The sequence below is a fragment of the Zosterops lateralis genome, assembly GCF_965231275.1.
Source record: "Zosterops lateralis genome assembly, chromosome: 11".
Taxonomy (NCBI): Eukaryota; Metazoa; Chordata; class Aves; order Passeriformes; family Zosteropidae; genus Zosterops; species Zosterops lateralis.
The window spans coordinates 2089265-2109417 of record NC_139771.1 but is presented as its reverse complement, the minus strand read 5'-3'; the positions used below and the strand labels follow the sequence as shown (position 1 = coordinate 2109417).

General features: G+C 60.4%; 1 protein-coding gene across 3 annotated transcripts; it reads right to left on the bottom strand.

Annotated features, from left to right (window-relative positions):
• Positions 1 to 763: 763 nt before the first annotated feature.
• Positions 764 to 18215, bottom strand: SLC38A3 (solute carrier family 38 member 3). 3 transcript variants are annotated; one of them, XM_083869654.1, is made up of 17 exons: positions 18174 to 18215; positions 17139 to 17291; positions 7440 to 7582; positions 7206 to 7290; positions 6997 to 7112; positions 6470 to 6543; positions 6298 to 6390; positions 6124 to 6205; positions 5475 to 5557; positions 5260 to 5318; positions 4620 to 4793; positions 4407 to 4486; positions 3722 to 3822; positions 3502 to 3626; positions 3001 to 3145; positions 2419 to 2522; positions 764 to 2312 (listed from the first exon to the last, which is right to left on the bottom strand). In XM_083869654.1, exons 1-17 carry the CDS (start codon positions 18198 to 18200, stop codon positions 2208 to 2210), a joined length of 1749 nt encoding a protein of 582 aa, XP_083725780.1. In that variant the 5' UTR covers positions 18201 to 18215; the 3' UTR covers positions 764 to 2207. The 3 variants fall into 3 exon arrangements, with proteins under 3 accessions (XP_083725780.1, XP_083725781.1, XP_083725782.1); XM_083869655.1 differs by lacking the exon at positions 18174 to 18215 and adding an exon at positions 17370 to 17404; XM_083869656.1 differs by lacking the exons at positions 17139 to 17291; positions 18174 to 18215 and adding an exon at positions 14966 to 15143.
• Positions 18216 to 20153: the final 1938 nt, after the last annotated feature.

Genomic DNA, 20153 nt, shown 5'->3' with positions numbered 1-20153 from the left:
GCTTTTAACTCAGAATGCCAGGGAAAGGGATACAGCATCCCTCGTGGGGTCTGCAGGCTGTGCCCGTGGGCCTGGTGTGGTGGGAGCAGGGCTGTTCCCGTGGGAGCGGGCTGCCGTGCAAATAAGGCTTCGCTAATGAGCTGGCACTGAGCCCAGACCTGGGGCCGGCGGAGGGGAGCGAGGGGCCAGAGCTGGTGGGGCTCACCCCCACTCCACACTGTGCCATGGGTGAGGGTTGGGGGGCTGGCCCCAAGGACACTGGGGGCACCCACTGCCCTGGCATCAGGCACAGGATACCCCAGTGCTACTTCCCTGGAGCCCTGCTTCCACTCTCCAAGGATACTACTGCCATGGCACTTACTGGGGTTCCTGCACCCACATATCCCACTCCTCAGGAGTCTCACTCCCCAGAGCCTTGCTCCCCTGTGTCCCATTGTCCTGGGGATCCTGCTCCAACAGGTGTCCTGCTCCACGGGGATCCAGTTTCCCTAGGGTCTAACTCCCACAGGGGCCCTGCTCCCATGGAGGTCCCTGCTCATCCATGTCTGTGTATCTGTGCTGTCCTGCTGTATGTCCATGCTGTCTGTCCCTCTGTTCATCCATGTGCACTAACCCTGCACATCCGTGTCTGTATATCCCTGCTGTCCTCACGCACGTCTGTGCCCCCATGTGGCACATGTCTGTCAGTCTGTGCTGACCTGTGTGCCAGGTGCCAGCCTGTGTGCCAGCACCTCACCCACCCCAGTAATGCCCGAGACCTGGGCACATTCACATCTTTATTCTCACCTCTGGCCAGGTGGCAGTCAGCCAGAGGTGACAGGAACAGTGGAGCCACGCTGCCACTGGCAGATCTGGGGCAATGGTGAGGGTCCACAGCAGTGCCCCCCCATATGATATGTACATTATACAGAGCTACCCAGAGCAACACAACACGTTAAAAAAGATCTACTCTTATGTACAGTATTTATAAAAAGCATCCCAGCCTCCACCACCTCATAAAAAAATACGTCTCTTATGTACTTTGCCGCAGGACAGACTCCCGAACCCTGTGCTGCCCACCCTGCCAGGCTGCCCTCCTTACTGGGAGGGGAGGCAGGGGGTAGGAGAGCCGCTCTCTGGGTTTTGGCATGTTTTGGGGCATCCCAGCGGCATGGATGGATAGATGGATGGGGTGGATGGATGGGTGAGGGCTGTGGGGGTCTGAGTGCTGGCCCAGGGTGCAAGGTGAGCATGGACAGCTTGGTTTGCTGGGGTGCCCATCACCCTGCCATCTGGGCATGCAGACAAGGGGTGCTTGCAGAGTCCTGAGCTTGCCCCCAGTGAGTGCTGCCTCCAGCCCCCCTGAAATCCCCTTCATGCCCCTCGGGTGCACCAGGCCCCCAGCAGCCAAGCCACAGCATGGGCAGGATGCCAGTGGATGCAAAACCCGTGGCGTGCATGCCACCTCCCTGGAGCAATGCAGCTGGTCCCCATACATAGCCTAAGGATCAGCAGGGTCCTATCTGCAAGCACCAGGAGCCAACAGTTCCCCTGGCAGGCTCAGGAGCAGCAGGCTGGGTATCACCAGCTACAGCATGAGGACCACACTTGCCCACAGGGATGGAGGTGCCCCCGTGATGCCAGGGCAGTGGGCGGCATCTCTTTGGGGATGGCAGGATGGCAGGGGAGAGGGGGGGTGGCTTGGGCACAGGTGCTGTCACAGGCCCGACCACCTCGCTGGATTCCAGCCCCCACGGACACTGTTCATCAGGCTCTTGATGCTATCTGGGGGGGGGCAGGAAAGTGCCCAGTCCTCGGTCCCCACGGCGGGCAGTGCCCTGCACCCCTGGGAATGCCTGCTGCTGGCAGCTCTTGGGGTGCAGAAGAGCTCCACCTGACAGCCAGCTCCAGGTGAGGTAGGGCAGTATTATTCTTCCCATTTTACAGATGGGGAAACTGAGGCGCAGAGCAGGGAGGGTGCCCGCTGGAGTGGCTGGGGGGCACAGGACCCACCCCGGGCTCACTGCCCCATCCCGGACACAGGTTGAGGAGTCTCCATGCCTGCCATGGCTCATGCCCTCTCACCATCACCACAGGTGATGGGAAGCAACAGCGGAAGTCCCCAGGGAATCATGGTGGGGCTGCAGCATGGGGGCTGAGTCCGGGGTCAGCTCTCCCTGGGGCACCAGGTGGGTGGGGGGGAGGTTGGCGTGGGCACCCAGTAGTGGCTAGTGGCTGCCGCCGCTCTTCCCCCCACCCGAGGCCCAGTCGATGATGATGAAGCTCAAACTCATGATCATGAAGACCACCCCGAGGAGGGCAAAGCAGGCAGCCTGTGGGGACAAGGAGGTGACTCAGGGATGGCCAGGGCAACAGAGTTCCCAGCCAGCCTCAGAACCCCATACCTGTCCCTGTCCTTTTACCCCTGCCCATGCTTACCAGTATTTTGGGGGTGGAGCGCAGCGGCTCCTTGTCCTTGGGCATGATGCGGATGTAGAAGATGGCAGGGAAGATGAAGATGAGGCAGGGAGCAGAAGTGGCACCTGGAGCAGACAGTGACAGAGTGGGCAGGAGCCTCCTACCCTGCAGCTCAGCCCTGCCAGCCCCACTGCCAGGACAGGTCCTGTCCATCCCCACCCCCTCCTTGCCCGCCCCAGTCCTGGCAAAGCCTTCCAGGAGCCCAGGGACGCGGTGTGCTGGCACTGTCTCCACACCCCTCCCGCAGCCCGGGCCCTGGCACAGAGCTGAGTGCTGAGCAGGGGGAGCCTGGCTGGGGTGATCAAGGGAAACACGCAAGGGAAGAGCAAGTGCCGACACTGCTGTGGGAACCAGCCTGCCAGGATAGGAATGGCATGGGGGATTCACACAACCACCTGGTCCTGGCATGGTGAGAAGGGAAAACTGAGGGACAGGAGGGCCAGTCAAAGTTGTGCTCTGTGCTCTACAGTCAGGGCAGAGGCTGGCATGCTGCTGCAACACCCTGTGATCAAGGAGGGACAGGACCAGGGTGCTGCCACCCACCAATCAAGCCAAAGATGCCGAGAATGGAGGGGGCAAAGATGACAAGGAGGTTGATGAAGGTCAGCAGGATCACAGCAATGGCAATGTGGCGGATCCAGCTGAAGTCTTTCCCTTGGAAGAGCATCTGCTGGATGGCCCGACGCACCTGGAGACAGGGACAGGGTATCACACTCCAGCCTTGGAGCCAGGACACATACCCTGTCGCTGCAGTTCTGCTGGTCCCCATCACCCCTACTCCAGTCCTATCCCTATGGCCCTGCAGGTCACCATAGCCCCTTTCCCTTCCCAAGTTCTGACCCTGGTGCCCCACTGGTCCCTGTCAACCCTTCACAGCCTTGTCCCTGTAGCCCTGCGTCTGCCCCATCACCCCTGCCTCTGCCCCAGCCCTGTTCCTGGCACCCAGAATGTCCGGTTCCCCAATCCCCGTTTTCATCACTGCCTCAGTTTCCCTTCTCAAAGCCTGATGCTGAAGCCACCTGGCATTCCTGTGGGGCCACTCACCGGGAAGAGGACGATGGGGACAGTGAGGGTGACAGCCGTCAGCACAGCCACACGCACACACAGGATGAGCACATCAAAGGGGTCCACCTTGTTGTACGTGTGCAGCAGCTCTGACTCCACACGGTCTGTGAACACCATCAAGGAGCCCCTGGGTGAGCCCTAGCACCATCACCCCCCTGGCACAGGTGTGCCAGCCCCAGCCCCCTCCCTGAGAGCTCACCATAAAACGTGAGGTAGCCAAAGAGGGCAGCCAAGAAGTACATGAGGTACATGACCATGATGGAGATGTTGGAGATGCACTGCATCTTCTTCTTGGAGGGGCTGCAGGACACGGTGGGCTCAGCATAGCCCCGTGGCACCCACTGACACCAAGCACCCACCCAGTGAGGAGGGGTGATGCCAAAACACTCTGTGGTGTATGGGCGATGTGTGGAGAGGGGCTGTGTCCCCATACCTGGGCAGGGTGGTGTGTTGAATCACCTACCGCCAACCAGCCACCCACCCTCTCTGGGTCACAGCACCCATGTCCCAGGGGTGACACCACCACCCCTGGATCGTGGCACCCACCTCCCAAGGGTCATACCACCCCTCCACACATTCTGAGTCATCACACACCTCCCAGATGTGATAACCCACCCCAGTTATATCACCAATCTCCCAGGGGTGATATTCCCTACCACCCACCTGCCCATCCACCCCAGGTTGTATCATCCACCTGCTGAAACTGATATCACCCATCCCAGGTCCTATTAGCTACCATCCACCCACCCACTCAACCACCCAGGGTCATATCAGCCACCTCCCCATGATGCCCCAGCACAGCTCCCACACATGATGGCACTGCATTTGGGTGGGCACCAGATGAAGCCCACCCCTCCCCGTGGATGCCCCCACCCAGGACTCACTCCTTCAGCTCAGTGTAGATGGGCAGGACCTCGGGGTGGCAGACGAAGGCGAAGGCCATGATGGGGATGGTGTACGCTGTCTGTGCAAGAGGAGGATGACTGACTGCTGGGGGCCCAGTGACAGGTGCTGCCAGCACCAGGACCCCCTGTCTGCATGGGGTGCATGGGGTGGGAGCTCACCCAGAGCCTCAGGGGTGCACCCCAGGCCCTTACCTGTGAGTTAAGGGTGAAAAAGCTGGGTGTACAAGTGTCCTGCTCCGGGGCCTGGAGGACTGTGTAGCCATTCTGGTAGTCACTAGTGCTGACAGTGGTGACATTGAAGATGCCAGTGATGTTCCCCTCCTGCTCTGGAAGTGGGCATGGGATCTGGAACTTCTTGTAAATGACCTGAGGTGGGGGGGATATGGGGCCAGTCAGCTCTGGGTGCCCCCAACTCCCTGCACTTGTTGCCCACACCAGCACCAAGCCCAGCAAGAGAGTGACCCTGCTGAGACCCCTCCAAGGGACACCTTTTGCTAGTGCTGTCCTGTGACAAGGCTGCTCCCCCAAACTGTCCCTGTGGAAGTGGGCAGCAGGACAGAGTGAGGGAGCAGCACGTGGAGGGGCCACATGTGCAGATGCCCACCCGGCACTTTCCCCCTCTCCCTTTTCACAACGTTCCGTTTCTTCAGCCGAAAATAACCCAGCAGCTTGACAGCCCTGCCACAGCGTCTCTGCAGCCCCGAGCGCCCGCTGTCCCTGCTCTCTCTGCTGTCCCCACAGCAACCAGCCCAGCCTCACACCCCGGCAAGAGGGATGTTCAGCACCCCAAGGCACCGGCAGGTGCCAGTGCCAGCAGGTGCCACATGCTTACCGAGATGAGGAAGAAGACCATACAGCTGAGGGAGAAGCCACTGGCGTAGCCGAGGTAGCCTGGGGAGGGAGGAGAGTGGCTGGTGGGTGCGGGCAGGACCGTTGCACTGGCTAAGTGTCCCCTCCTTGCCCAGCACATCCAGGCTGGCACCACCACCCCACGGAAGACCCAGGGTGCCAGACCCCAGGACCATGGGCAGCATCTCCCTGACTTACCCAGCTGCTTCATGAGGGCCAGGGGCAGGATAATGGTGACAGAAACCAGGATCACCAGGTAGTTCCCATTCATGTACCAGTCCCTGGAAGCAGAGGGTCTGCTCACCACCCCGCTCTGCTGCGGCACAGGAGGCAGAAGCAGCCATTGGGGGGGCTATCTGCCATTCCTAGGGACCATTGAGCTGGCAAATCTCAGGGGCACTGGTGTCCCCTGAGGCTGGCATGCCTGTTCTGCTAACATCCCTGGGGACCCCTGAGATAGCATCCTTGGGGATCCCTGAGGGCAGCATCCCTGGGGGTTCTTGAGCTAGGGTTCTGCCTTCCCCCACATTGGTGCACCCACAAGGGCTTGAGTTGCTAGTGGGGATGTGGACATAGGGTGGGGGGACCTATTCCCAACCAGTCCCCTACCCTGCAGCCCCATGTTCTGCTCAAGGAGGAAAGCCTGATCCCAAGGGGATGTGAGGAGCAGGGATTGGAAGTTCAGCTCGGTTTAATCTCACCCAGGGGCTTATTCAGCACTGACAGTTATCAAAAATAGTACTGGCTTAATGATAGTAAATCCCTGCCATGGGCTGCACAGCTGGAGCCAGAGCCCCGGCGCCTGCCCAGGGAAGACACGCAGGCAGCGTGGGCAGGAGGCACTCACGTGGTCTTCTCCTCCAGGTTCAGGAAGGTCTGGATGACCAGAGGCACTTCAGATTTGACGATGTACAGGTAGCTGGACATGGCTGCAGGGCAGAACAAGGTCTTGCTGCACTGGTGTTCTCTGGTCCCACGCCCTGTCCCCAGCCCCCGACAGGGCCCCATAGGCCATCCTCACCTCCAATGTTCTGCAGCGTGATGGCGATGGCTGCAGCCAGCTTCCCCGGCGTGCCAAAGGCGCGGTAGCCCAGCTGCTCGTAGGCGCGGATGCCTGTGGGATGGGGAGCAGTGGTGAGTGAAAGTCAGGATGGGACCCCCTGGCACGGCCCTGCTGAGGACTTGGCACTCACCCACAATGCCCGACGACTTGAGCAGCAGGTGGATGGAGTAGCTGGAGAGCAGAGCCACCGCTGAGAGGAGGAAGCTGCAGGAGGAGAGCACAGTTACCAGTGGGTCACAGCCACAGGGCTCAGACATGGCTGTGGGGCAAACCCCATGCAGATGTGCTCTGCCTGTGGGCAGCTGTCCTGGCAGGATACCACCCCCTTGCCTCAGCACCTGTCGAGTGTTCATGGGGCAGATTCAGTCCACATCTCCACACTCAAAAGGAGCCATCACTCATGTCCTTCAAGCCACTTTTGGAAATCTGACTTTGTAGTAAGGAAGGCACACCTTTACCCTCCTCCCCCAAAGTGGGGCACAGCACTCAGCAGAGCAGGCAGACTTATGGCAGCAATGGGCATTGCTCAGCCAGCAGGATGCTGGTCCTTGCATCACCCCAAGTCAGAGACTTCTTTCTTGCCTGCACCCACCGATCCCCTTGGAGGAGCCTCCCACACCTGGATACCCACCCCCCCCATGTCCCCATGGCACTCACAGGAAGAGGATGATACCGGTGTTGGCCATGGCATATGCCAGCCCCAGGATGCCACTGCCCATGATGGCATTGCTCAAATTGAAGACGGACATCCCAAAAGACGTCTTCCCTTCAAACTGTTCACAGGACACAACAGGGTGGGGATGCACCAGTCACACTGGGAGCTTGTCCCATCCCACCCCCACCACTGTGCCCATGCTGCTACTCACATCAGTGAAGTGTGTCTGCTTCTTCTCGGCACCGTGGGGCAGGAACTCCTCCATCTCCGCCACGCCAGTCTGGTTCTCCTCAAATCTGTCCACAGAGGGAGAGGAGTGAAGCCAAAGCAGAGACAAGGGCCATCAGCACTGGCTGATGAGATACTGGCTGGTATCTCAAGGGCAGGGAGCAGCTCAGAGGACCCCCCAAGTCCCTGGCACCGCCGTTTGCCCTGAGGCCCCTACCTGTCACCCGTCAGTGAGGGGACAGTGGACGTGGTGAGTGCGGCCGTGTGCTTCCCATTGGGCACCAGCTCCACCATCTCGGCCTGGAGGGGCACGTCCGTGGTATCCATGGCTGGGAGACAGCTATGGGCTCTACTCAGGCTCTGCAAGAGGGAGGCAACAGAGGTCCAGCTCTGGGCAGGAGCACCGGAGGGGCTGGCCTGGAGTCTCACAAGTCCTGCCTCCACCAGGGACACTGGAGTTGGGCTCAGCACCAGCACTGGTGGCACGGCAGGGACAGGCACCAGGGGATGAGAAGGACACCGAGCCAGGCATCACCGTGCCTGTGCTTCTCCCTTCTGCCTGCTCAGCACACAATGTCCCATGGAACTCAGCCGCAGCTCCAGTACCTCACCAGAGTCCCAATGAGGGATTATCCCCTCACCCAGCCAGACATCCCACAGCCCACCCCTTCCCTTGCTCACAGCACAGCACTGCCCAGCCCCAGAGTCCCCATCCACGCCGCCTGCCCACCTCCACTCCCTTGCCCGCAGCTCTCAGCTCCATGACTCAGTTTCCCCTCCTGCAGACGGGTGCCAGCAGGCGAGTGGGGATGTTTGGGAGGGCGGCTGAGGACGGAATAGGGAGCTCAGGGACCCCCTGGCCACCGTTATGTAAAGCCCGTGGTGCTCCCCAGCGCGAAGGGCTCACCCACGTCCCGCCGCTACCGGGATGCCAAGGCGGGGGGCTCGGGGGCACGTCAGGGCTGGACAAACGGAGCAGGAAAGAGCGTGGGGCCGGGAGACAGCTCCTTGGCAGGGGAAGGCGGCCGGGCTGCCGAGCGCGGGACGCCTTGGCACGCCGCACAAAGCCGCCTCTGTGCGAGCCCCGGCCCTCCCCGCCCCGCTGGGAAACGGCACAGGGTGGCTTTCTGGGGCAGGCTGGCAGCCGGGGTAGGGTCCCGCCACCCCGCACCACCCCGAGGGGCTGGGGTCTTGTCCAGCTGGCCAGGGGGCTCCACACTGGAGCTATGTCCAGCCAAGGGCCAGTGCCACCCGGCTGGAGGTTAGGTCTGGCTGGGATGCAGTGTGGTCCCCAGTCCCGGGAGGATGCTGCTGCCTCACCACCCTACTGCCTGGGGTCGCCATGAGGTGAGCAGGGGACATGCCCATCTTTATGCTCCCGGGGGATTTGTGTCTCCAGAGATCTGAGGAGCCTTCCCACAGCACAGTCGGGTCCAGCAGTCGTCCTGGCATGCAAGGAAAGGATGACAGGGCAGGGTGTGGGTGCCAGCACCTCCAGTCTCCTGAGCTGCTGCCCTGCTTCTCCCTGCCCATCAGGCCACAAAGACTACCTGGCAGGGTCATCCCAGGCCACACACTGGCTGCTGGCACTCTCAGGGGGGCCTGACAGTGGGCCTCTAAGGTGGACCCAGGGTGGTGGGCACATATTTGAACCACCCTGCCTGCAGCACCCAGCCAGGTGGGGAAACTGAGGCAGGACACAGGCGAGCAGGGACCAGAATGAGAAGGCTCAGCCATGCAGGGGATGAGAGGGGAGCGCAGGGCGGGCTCTGGGTGATGATTTATCCCCTCCACTAGGCCTCCGCTTGGGATGGATCCAGGCGTGAACAAGGCTGCCAGCACATCCAAAAGCCGCCGTTAACTCTGCGCCTTCCCACCGCCATGGGCAGGCATCACTGAACCCACCACTCGCCCAGTATGAGATTGAGGGGGGCACCAGATCCAGGATGTTCCATGACCCCCCTAAGCCCCCCAGTTCCACTGGGCTGCCTGCGGGCAGGGCTTCACCACATCCCGCTGGTGGCAGGCAGGAGCTGCCCACTCCCCTGCCCGCTCCCCCACGGGCGCCAGGAAGGCTGGGCACTCTCATCTGCAGCCCCTTTCTTCTCCCAGGTTATAATTACACCTCTCTGGGCAGCTCAGGAAATACCAGCTTCTTCCCCCAAGCGTCTCTTGGAATAGCAAGAGGCACGGCCAAACTCATTCAGCATGCACCGGGCTTCGTGCTGCCACCCAGACGCTTCCTCCTGCTGGGCAGCCCTGGCACAGCCTTGGCACAGCTCTGGCACAGGCCCAGCACTGCTCACTGCCATTTCTGCCACTTCCCCAGCTGGCCCTGGCCTTTGCCCCTCGGCCAGGGTCTCCTGGTGGCAGCGGCCAGGGCAAGAAGAGAGATGAAAGAGGAGGGAGCATGGGATGATTCGATCGGGCAGTGTGAGCCCTGCCTGCTGCTGTTTGCCTTGCGATAAGGCAGAACAACAAATACAGAGTGCTGGGTGGCCCCGGAGGGGTGGCTTGGTTCCCCTCCAGGCTGGGGTTGGTGGGTTCACCACCTCACTGTGTGCCCACCTGAGTTGGGAACCCTCTGCTCTGGGCAAAGAGCATCTCCTCAGGGATCTCTTCCCTCAAGATGCCACCAAGCAGATGGGATAGTGTCATCTTCACTACCACGTTGGGTAGCCCACATGCTGCCTGGCATCATCCCACTCCTGACCACCAGCTCCAGTGCCTGCTCACCCAGCCTGATGGTACAGACCTGGCCACAAGTGTGGGCACGGAGCCCCCCCGCTGTGGCACCCAGGGCCACGTTCCTGGGGGTGCTGAGCAAGCTGCATCGATTTCCCAGCATGCGCCTTTCCCTGCCTGCTGGGCTCTGGGACACAAGGACAGCGACAGCCCCGCGCAGTCAGACCTCCCACCTCTCCCAGGCTGCTCCGGCTGTCCCAGTCAATGCTTGCTGACACCCCACCAACACTACGGTGTGGCCAGACAGCCTGAGCTGGGCCCTGGTGCTGTCCCGCAGCCCCTGCAGATGGAACACGGAGCCGGATACGTGGGACGGCACGTACCGTCCCGCCGGCCACGTCTGCGCTTCAGGGGAGGCTACGTTTGGTCTCGCACACTGCGTCCCGGCCAGCACAGACGCCTACCCGCCCTCGCTGGGGTGGGGACATGTGTGGGGCGGCAGGGCTCCCAAATCTCTGCCCTGCTGGGGTCTGGTAGACGGGCAGTCCTGGGCTCACCCCGGCCCCCCGCCAGCCTCCCTCGGGGACCAGGGCAACCATGGTGAGGTTCTGAAAGGGACTGCATCGCTCTCTCTGCCTCACATCTCGCTTCCATGCAGACTTTATTTAAAAGTTGGAAAAACCCAGCGGGAGCGAGGGACAGGCAGGAGTGGGGGGCTGGGCAGGGGAGCTCTGTCGGCAATGCCAGCAGATACGTTGGGTGGGAGATCCATTGCATCTGACAATGTAGCCAGGGGTATGTGTATTAACCTGGGCAAGCCTGGCTCCTGCGCTGTCCCAGTTCCCTCGGTCAAGCCCCGGCCCAGCACAGTCCCCAGCAGCGCATGCAGTGCTGGTGGAGTGTGGCACACGCTGGGACAGGCAGCCGGTGCCTGCCAGCCGTGCCTGTGCCAGGCAGCCCCAGACTGGGAGGCTGTGGCCCACCGTGTCTCCACAGCCCACAGCGCCCATCTGTGAGCACCCACTGCTCCCACCTGTGGGGAGCGAAGGCGCAGGGTCTCCCTGGCAGCAGGTGAGTGCTCCGTCAGGCCGGGGACCCCCACAGGGCAGAGACTCCCTCCCCATCTCTTCTCCCTTGCAGATGAATCCTCGATAATCCGGCCCAGCTGGGGCCGTGGGACTATTCCGGGTGGTAATCCGGCTTTAGCGCCGAGCCTGCCGCAGCTGCCGGCCTGCGTGCTGGCAGCCAGGTATCCCCCTGCTGCCGGTGTGTGCCGGGGGATGGCAGCACCCTCCCCCGCCCCCCCCGCCATGCCCGCCTGCCCAGGTGCCTGTTCGGGTTTCAGCAGAGCTGGGCACGCAAGGCTCATATTCCCTGAGGCTGTGCTGATGACCGAGCCCTGCCAGAGGGATGGGCAGCATGGGCAAGTGGGCAGGGGTGCCAGTCATGTTCCCCCCACTGCCATCAGCCCCAGCCCTGGGGTTACCCCCAGCACTGCTGCTGGGCCCAGGGTGACCCCAGCCTTGGTCCCTGGTCAGCCTCTGGCACTGCTGTGGGCACAAGGGTCTGTGGGCACACAGGCACAGCTGGGCAACAGCCCAAACTTGAGTGGTCCCTGGGCAACCCCTCCCCAGGGAAATTGACCCCAGCAGGGCACACAGCAGAGAAATCCCTCTCTCCTTGCCCTCCACAGAGAACCCCTTCCACAGCTGCCCTGGAAGCAGGGTCTGCCCTTGCCCTGAAGCACACACAGCCATAGCTTTCCCCCCAGCCTTCCTTCCTAAAATTGGCAACCCAAACCTGGTTTTAACTTGTGGTGTTCCACCCCCCACCTCCCAGCTAAGCAAAGGCAATATAAGGGTGCCACCTCCCCCAGAGGAAATGGGTACCCAAAGGGGCAAATCCAGCCATTCAGGGGATGGCCAGGTGGCTCACCTTTGGGGCAAAGGTTCTGGGAGGCACCTGCATGGACATGGGAACCCCAGCAGCTGTGGGAAAGGACAGCTGGAGGCAACCTGCCTGGTGCATGGCTGGAGAACCTCTCTGGGTAGCCCTGCTGTAGACTTCCCCAAATATATCTGTGGGAGATTCTCCTGAGATCCTCTGGAGATGACAGCCCCACCAGCTGGTTATGCCAGCCAGCCCCACTCATGGCCTCAGCACAAGCTGGTTAGAGTAGGCACTGCTCCTGGGCTCACCTCACTTCTTTCAGCCCCAAATACCACACCATGGCTCAGGTTTGGGTCAGGAAATTCCCCTGGTGCTCCAGCCAGGGCAGGATTGGCCATATCAAGTAGGAACAAGTGGCTCTGGAAGCTGCTGTCCTGGCTAGCAGGGCTCTGGGAGCACCAACACCTGCCTGGGCACTTCTGGCCATCTCTGTTGCACCGTGTGGACAGCAGTGTCCATCCAGGGTCTTACCTCTAAGAGCACAAGTGGCACCCATGTCCCAGGGGACAGCTCTGCCTGAGCCTGAGAATGTGCCTGCATGCAGTACACGCCAATGGCTGAGCTGGCCCATGGCCACCGTCCTGCAGCAACAGACGTGTGAGGGTCTGGGACACACCAGGGAGGGGAAAGGCAGTTCAGGGAAGAGAGTGGTGGAGACGAACATCATGGTGGGGCATCAGAGAGGGTTTTCCAGTGCCAGAGCCATGGTGCAGCTCAGCCACAGCATCACCTGTGAGGTACACAACCCTGGATGGGGCCCGCTGCAGATATCAGCCATCACCATTCTGCCACATCCTCTAACATCCAAGCACCAGTACCAGGGCAAGCTGAGAAGAGCAGTGAGGAAGCTGAGACCAGGTGAGAGGAGTCATGTCTAGCACTGGGACAGCCCAGGCTGTTGCTGTCACCTGCCAGCTTGAGTCCATGTGGTACAAAGTCAGATGGCAGATGCAGCTGGCAGCTTGGGGATGGGGACAGGGTGGGCACAGCACGAGGCCAATGGCACTCAGTGTGGTTCTTGGGGAGGCTTGGTGAGACACCAGCTTGAGCCCAAAGCATCTCAGGCAGCACTAGGCTATGTGATGGGTTTTGCTTTAAACTTCAAACACAGCCCTTTGGGAACACAGAGCCACCCAGGGAAGATAGTGGCACAGGTAGTGGCACTGCAGAGACTGATGGACAGACAGTGCCTGGAAAAGGACATGTCAGGTTTTCTACCAAACCTCTGGAGTTTTGTTTTGCCTTGGAAGCAAGATGCTTTCCTGAAGTTCACACTCCCCAAAACACAACTGCCCTTAGTGGGATGACACAGAGGGGTCAATAGCAAAAACTACGAGGTTCCATGTGCTGCTGGCAGTGCTGGGGACATCAGGAGGGCCTGGCCTCAGCCACAGCCCCATGTGCCTCCTGCACCCCCAGCACAGCCCCCTGTACCGATCAGGAGCCATGATTCGCCCAAGCCCAATGGCACCACCACTGTGCCTGGCCATGCCACTCTCACCATTGGACCAGCCCGACATTTGCTCCACGGGCACAGCTGGCTGTGCCCCGCTGGCATGGGGGACCCAGCCAGTCCCAGATGTGCGTCAGCGGCTGGGGAGGCATGTGGCGGCAGAGACTCACGTGGAGAGGAGAGCCGGGGGCATGGGGGTCCGTCCTGTCCCCGACTCGCCTCTGTTTTCTCAAGGGTTGCACTTCCAAAGGAGCCCGTGGGATTCCACTCCTTCCCCCATCCCCATGCGCCAAGGAAAATAGGCTCTGCCGGTGCTTGTTTGTTTGCCATGGCCGCAGCCCCGGCGTGTGATTACAGCTGCAGCACGGCCGGGTGCTGTGGGGCCCTTTGCGCCTCAGCCAGGGTCCCCCGCAGTGCCAGCACTCCCATGCCACCCCCGAGTGGAATGGAGTGTCCCACTGCCCCTTAGCAGCCCTGGCCACCAGAGCCAAGGCACACAGTTACTCTATCCTGGGAGACAGGGCAGTGTTGTGCGGCACAGACGGCTTTCTCTGGGGTGCCCCTTGAAGCCACAGGGACCGGGCAGGTCTAACACCTCATCTTGGGCCTGGTCCAAACACCAGTGGAAAATTCCCCATCTCCTCCGCGTCAGCTCAGTACAGCCATGCCCTCCGTAGCCAACCAGAGTTCTGCCTCCCTGCCAGCCCACCTGTTGGAGACTTGCCAGGTCCCCGGTCTCACCCATGTCACCGCAGAGCCAGCTCAGCTTGGGGACCCCAAGTCCCACAACCACCTGCTGTGGCTCAGTTTCCCTTTAGGAAGATTTCTCTCCAGTGGGACTTTCACAGCTGACACGGCAGAGAGGGCCACCGTGCCGGCTGACATGGGACACGCGTGGCCGACAGGAACACAGTGTGCTGCCTGGCTTTCCACGCTGCCGTCCCGGGCAGCCAGGCTCTATAAATACCGCAGCCTATGGAATCCCTGCACGCAGGTCCCAGCCAGCCCCCGTGCCCATGACGGCCGGCATCGCTCTCCCTGCTCCGGCACCCCGACACCGACACCCGATCCCAGCCACAGCCGCTTCCAGCCTTCAGAAACATATGTCATTCCCATAGGCGATTAAAAATTAAAGCAGAAAAAAGGGAAAGTAAAGGGAGTTTAGGAGTTAGTGTCACTACGAGTATCAGCGGAATGATGCACGCCAAAGCCCCCAGCATCGCGATCCGGGAAGGGGCAGTGTCAGGGCGTTGGGGGTACCCAGGCGGCACGGCAGGGTTCTGCCTCCCACTGCACTCGCGGGATCTGTCACCCACCCGTGGGAAGGTGCCAGCCGCTGGGAAGTGGCAGGAGTACAGCAAAGCAAACAGCCCCGGGGCGCTGCCACCTGCCAGAGCCGCCGAGCCCCGGTGCTGCCCGATTTTTCCCGGTGCTGCCCGGCGCTGGGAGGAGGAGGAGGGAACGGAGGAGGAGAGAGCCGGGCTGTGAGAGGAAAGCGGCGCCGGCGAAAGATGGGTCGGAAAGGGTGCGGAGGAGAATTAGTGGAGATGAGGGGTCCGAGCGCCCGGCACTACGGCCTCCAACCACGGAGCTCCACGGAGGAGAACGCAGCGACCCTGGGAGTGCGAGCAGTAGGGGAGATCGGAGAGACCTACCTGCCCTCTCTCTCTCCGCCGTGCCTCTGCTGCGGGCTGGGGCAAGCAGCCCCCGGTGGCCGGTGCCGCAGATTAGAGACTATCCTGCGACCGTAATCCCGGCGGAGCCGGAGATTAAACCGGACCCGAGCCCGCCCCCAGAGCGAAGGCTCCCAATCTCCTCTCCGCCGGGGCACAGGAGGGGCGCTGGGAGCGGGTGGAGCGACCGCCCTGCATCGACCGACCCCTGCCCCGCCCCGCCCCGCCCCGGCGGGGCCACAGCCGCCGACTGGGCAGCAGATGCCCCACCGGGCACCAGTGTCCAGGCGGCGCTGCCCTACCTGGAATAGGTACATCACCAAACAACCCCAGTGCACCGCACATGGCGACCGCACCAGGTATCTGTGCCCCTCTAGGCATGATCACTATATTGGGCATCTCTATCCTGCCAGCTATTGACACCCCACCGGGCATTCCTACCTACAGCAGCTGAGGCTCCTGCCGGAGGCCAGTGGCTGCTTCCAAAGAAGCAGGGCTGGCGCAGTCTCTCTAATCTACCTGAAGGGCTAAATCCAGAGTGTGTTGAGTGTGGGCACAGGGTAGACAGGGACAGGTCACCCAGCAGCACTCCTTCAGTCAGATTCTCTCCCTGCCTGGAAAGCTCAGGCTGTTGCCATGTTAAGCCAGCCCAGGTGGTTGCCCTGCTCATGGTGCCCACTGCCCTCACAGCACTCGCCCCAGCATCTCAGCACACTGGGAGTAAACAATCCATGTGCAATCATCTCAACAAGACCCAGAGTAACTGGGACAAGCCAGCCCCCTCTTCCAGCCCCCATCAAACCTCCCCACTTGAGCTGAAAGATGTCTATTTTCATGAAATACAGATCCCCATAAACTTCCCCAAAGAGGAAATTTCTCCCCAAGTGCATCCTGCATGCTTTAGGGAGAGCCGTGAGCTCTGGTGAGTCATCAGCTGTGTCCCCAAAGATTCCCTGCCCTTTTACAAGGTTTGTCACCCCTAAACTACCTCCTGCTCTTCTGTCCTGCCCAGCTTGTATTTCAGAAGAAAATTTGGGGGGTCCACACTTGGGAGTCCACCCGCCTCCCCTTCTGAGCTGCAAACCCTGCCCAGCTGCTGTGCACTGGCAGAACGGCTCCGCATGCTGCTGGAAGGTTTTATTTGTGTTATGCATATCTTTAATAAATCCTTGTAGAGCCTCGGGCAGCCTGGGATGGAAACGGCTTTGCCAGTCAGCAGTGAGTATCGCCATCGGGAGAAGAGGCACCCTCTCGCCTGGACATCGAGGGATGTTAAATATTCAGTGGCAGCTCTGCCCTCACGCTCCCGGCAATCCCGCGGCTCCTGTTACTGCCGCTCTCCTTTGGCTGGAGACATACATCCATTAACTAATTTCTAATAACAGCAGCATGCGTAAGTGCTGAACCAGCGCTGGCTGGCACGCCGGGGAACTGGAGGCAGCCAGGTTTGGCAGTGTGACGGGGGAGCCAGAGGCACCCAGAGGATGGGCATGGCTGGCCGCAAGCCATCAGCTTAACCCTTTCCCTGCTCTGGTGAAGCCAGTGCAGCCACGTGGCACCTGTGGAGAGACGTCCCGGGATGGGTGGCCACGCAACTCACCAGGGCTGTAAAAGGCAGCCAAGAGCTTCCGCCCTGTGAGCAAACACAGCACAGGTGCTGGGCACGGGGACAGGCAGTGTTGTCCCATTGCACAGGGTGCAGTGACTGCCGTAGGGTAACATGCTGGAAGACTTGTGGGAAGTGACTTGGAGGCTGTCTGCTGCTTCCCAGATTCCAAATGCCCTTCCCCTGCAATTGGCAGAAATGTAGCCATGTCTACTTTTTACTGTCCCCTCTCTTATCCAGCATGTGACGCCCCTCTCCCGTGTTTCCACTTTCCAGGTGGGCAGAGGATATGGGCTCCACCATGTCAAACCTAAGCTTTGTGGAAAATCAAAGCAGTGAGGAGAGAAGGAAAAGAGAGTGAAGATGTCCCCAAAGCCTCCCAAAGTCCATCCCAGCATCCTGCAGTGGGCACACTGTAGCCACACGCTCATGCAGCCAGGCTGGCAACATAGAGAGGAGCCATGAGAGGGGTGGGCTAAGACCCTGTTCCCGACCCCCTGAGCCCTCTGGTCAACAGTGCTTCCCCAGTACAGCTCTGGCCAGTCTCACCAATGGCTCTGGTGGTGTCAGGGCTCCAGTGGATTGCAAAATTGCAGTCGTGCGGTTTTCTCCAGCTGGCTGGAAAGTTTGACGCTGGATTCCCGTATGTGAGGAGCCTTCAGGGGAGCACGGCACAGCACGGCTCATCTCTCCAGCAGCATCCTGCCTCACCAATGGCAGGGAGCTCAGTGCTGTGCCAGAGCCCTTGCCCTCAGCACACCTCCATGGGGTTTGACTCACCATTTCCCCCAGCCAAAAGCTGCCCTATTTCTTACCCTTCAGCTGTGCTTTGAGATGAAAGATTAAAGTGAACCCATAAAACCCCTCGGCGTCAAATGTCACAGCACGGACAAGGCCAGCCCAGGACCCAGGCACAAAGCAGTGGGTGCCATGTATGGCCAGGACACACTCTCCTTGTCACGCTCAGCTTCCTCCCCTGGCCCCTGAGCCCACTGCCTGCTGCTGCCTGCCACTGCCTGCTGTTCCCAGAGCCCAGATGGCAGGAAGATACGGCAGAGATAATGGTGAGATTTGCAGCCCAAGCCGTGCTCCCCCTGCCACCACTGTGACCTCTCAAGCAAGAAGTCTCCTAGAGATTGCCCTTTCCAAGAACATTCCAGTGGGTTCCTCTGGTCCCCATCACTGGGCATCCCACGGACACAGCACCAGCACACATAGGGGCTCCAAGATCCCCACTGCCCTCTTGACCCCCATAACCATGAAGCAAGTGAGGCACAAAAGGAATGCTGATTGTAAGAGGAGAGGGATGCCTGTGGCCAGCAGGGTGGACTCCAGAGTGACACCTGCCTGAGGCCGTGTCCAGGGCTGGGGCCTTCCTCCCCCCAGCCCACCCTCCACAGAAGCACCCTGGTGCAGGTAGCTTGTGTGTGGGGACAGGGGTGGTGGGGAGCAGCTGGTGGCCCCCTCCCTCGCCCTTGACCGCTGCCTCCCTCGCGGCACATGCTGTCATGTGGCAGGGCACAACAACAACACGGGCTAATTGGTTAATGTGATTTCAAAACATGATTTGCAATTATAACTCACCAGAGAGCATTCAATGATCCCGCACATCGGAGAGTAGGTTTTTCTCCTTCGTTTGTTCCTGGAACCTCGAAACCAATTAACTTTACAGAAGCCAGAAGCAAAGCACTGCTCAGCAGACCTGAAGGGTCAGTTATCTCTGTGCTCAATCACCTCCCTGCCAAGCCACAATCTGGGAACCAAGGACTGGTGGACAAGCCCCAGGGTAACCCTGATGCTTCTCCCTGCACCACTGAGGGGTTTGGAGGGACTCACACAGACTCCCCCAGCTCCAATCCATCAAGCACCATGGCTGGTGGGAGCACTTGAGGACAGGAGGATGTCCTGAGCCATAAGATGTGGGAATAAACTGTTCCTGTTGGCACAGGGAGACTGTCCCTTCAGTTCCCTCCAGAGGTGCTGGCAGCTTGCTCATCTCTGCCACCCACACAGGACAGCCATGTCCCCACCATCCTCACTGACAGCACCCACAGCCCCACCAGGGACAGGGGCTTTGTTTCTGTGGGCTGACCATCCTGCAGCAAAGGCTTAAATGCCGTTAAGGTAATTAAGCAAGGACTTTAATGCCTTTAAATGCAACTCCAATGCCTTTCAAGACAAACAAACCCAAGTAGTCATGATGCTCCTGAAACATCCAGCACCCAGTGCCCAGCTCCCCTGAGTCTTGGCTTGTTTCCCCAGTGTCACCAGTTGCTGGGCTCTGTTGTTCCCCACATCCCACTGGAAAGCCAGACATGGGGCCAGCAGTTTTTTCTCTTGGGTGGGCAAAGAGATGTGGCCATTAGCTGCTGGAGGGACGATCTGGCAATTATCCGTCAGGATGGTGATGCAACTCCACTCTGCAAGGGGACCCCTGCTCACAGGGGAACACTCTCATGTGCACAGGCCTGACTCTCTGGGCTGGGAACTGCCTTCCATCAGCTCCCCAAGCCTCAGGGTCCTCCATACCACAGGGAGCTCAGCATTCCACATTGCAGCCACCCAGGCTTCCTGAGGACAGGGAGGGAGCTCAGAACCTCTGAGGAGGAACAAGGCGATGCCAGCAGTGCAGCATGGGGCAGTGGAAGGAAATGTGAGGCAGTGTTGAGGGGTCTCCAGTCCCTGGAGAGGGGCTCTCCTGTTCATCTCCAAGCTTCCTGCAAGCTGTCAGGGAGTGGAGATGGCTGGGAGGCCCCCAGGGGATGCCAGGCATTCTGCCCAGGGCCTGGGCAGCAGGGTGACAGATGGCTGGGGAGCTGGGGACTGGGAAGCAGGGGAGGACCAGAGACACCTTTCAGCCCAGACAACTGTAGCATCCTTGTTTAGAGTTATTTATAACTGGGCCAAAAATGGAGACGTGGCCACAGTCATGTCCCTCCTCTCCCCAGGGTGCTGTGGTCAGTCCAGAGCTGACAAGGAGTAGGTATGGACTCTGCAGTCCCAGTGAAAGGCCAGTCTGCTCTGGCTCCCTACAGAGGCACCCATAGGGCTGTCCTGACCCCCTTCACTGGCTGGGGTGACTGTCAGTCCCAGGGCTAGACAGTCTACCACAGGCTCCTGTCGGGTGTGATCCAGCCATGAGGAGGAGAATAGATAAAGGCCCTTTCATGGCCCATCAGGGAAAAGGATTCAGTGAGAGAAGCACAAAAGGACATGGTAGTACTCAGGACTGAGGCTGCAGTGTCCTGCAGCACCGGGGCTCCTGAGCAGCCACAGTGGTGGGGTATGGGGTGCCTGCCCCAACCAGGGGCAGCTGGGGAATGCCAGGTGCTGGGTCTTGGCAGGCACTGCGGGGTCCCTGCTGGCACCACCCAGCCTTGTGTTTGGGTGGACTAAACCTGGTGCTGTTTCAGGCTGGGCAGTACTGGCATAGTGGCCCTCCTCAGGGTTGGGAAAGCCCTGGGGCAGCTGCCCCTCTCCCTCCCCTCTCAGCTGGACAACAATTGGCTGCCTGAAGGACGCCGGCCTTGATCCGCATCGCTGGCAGCCCCAGGGCCGAGCAAA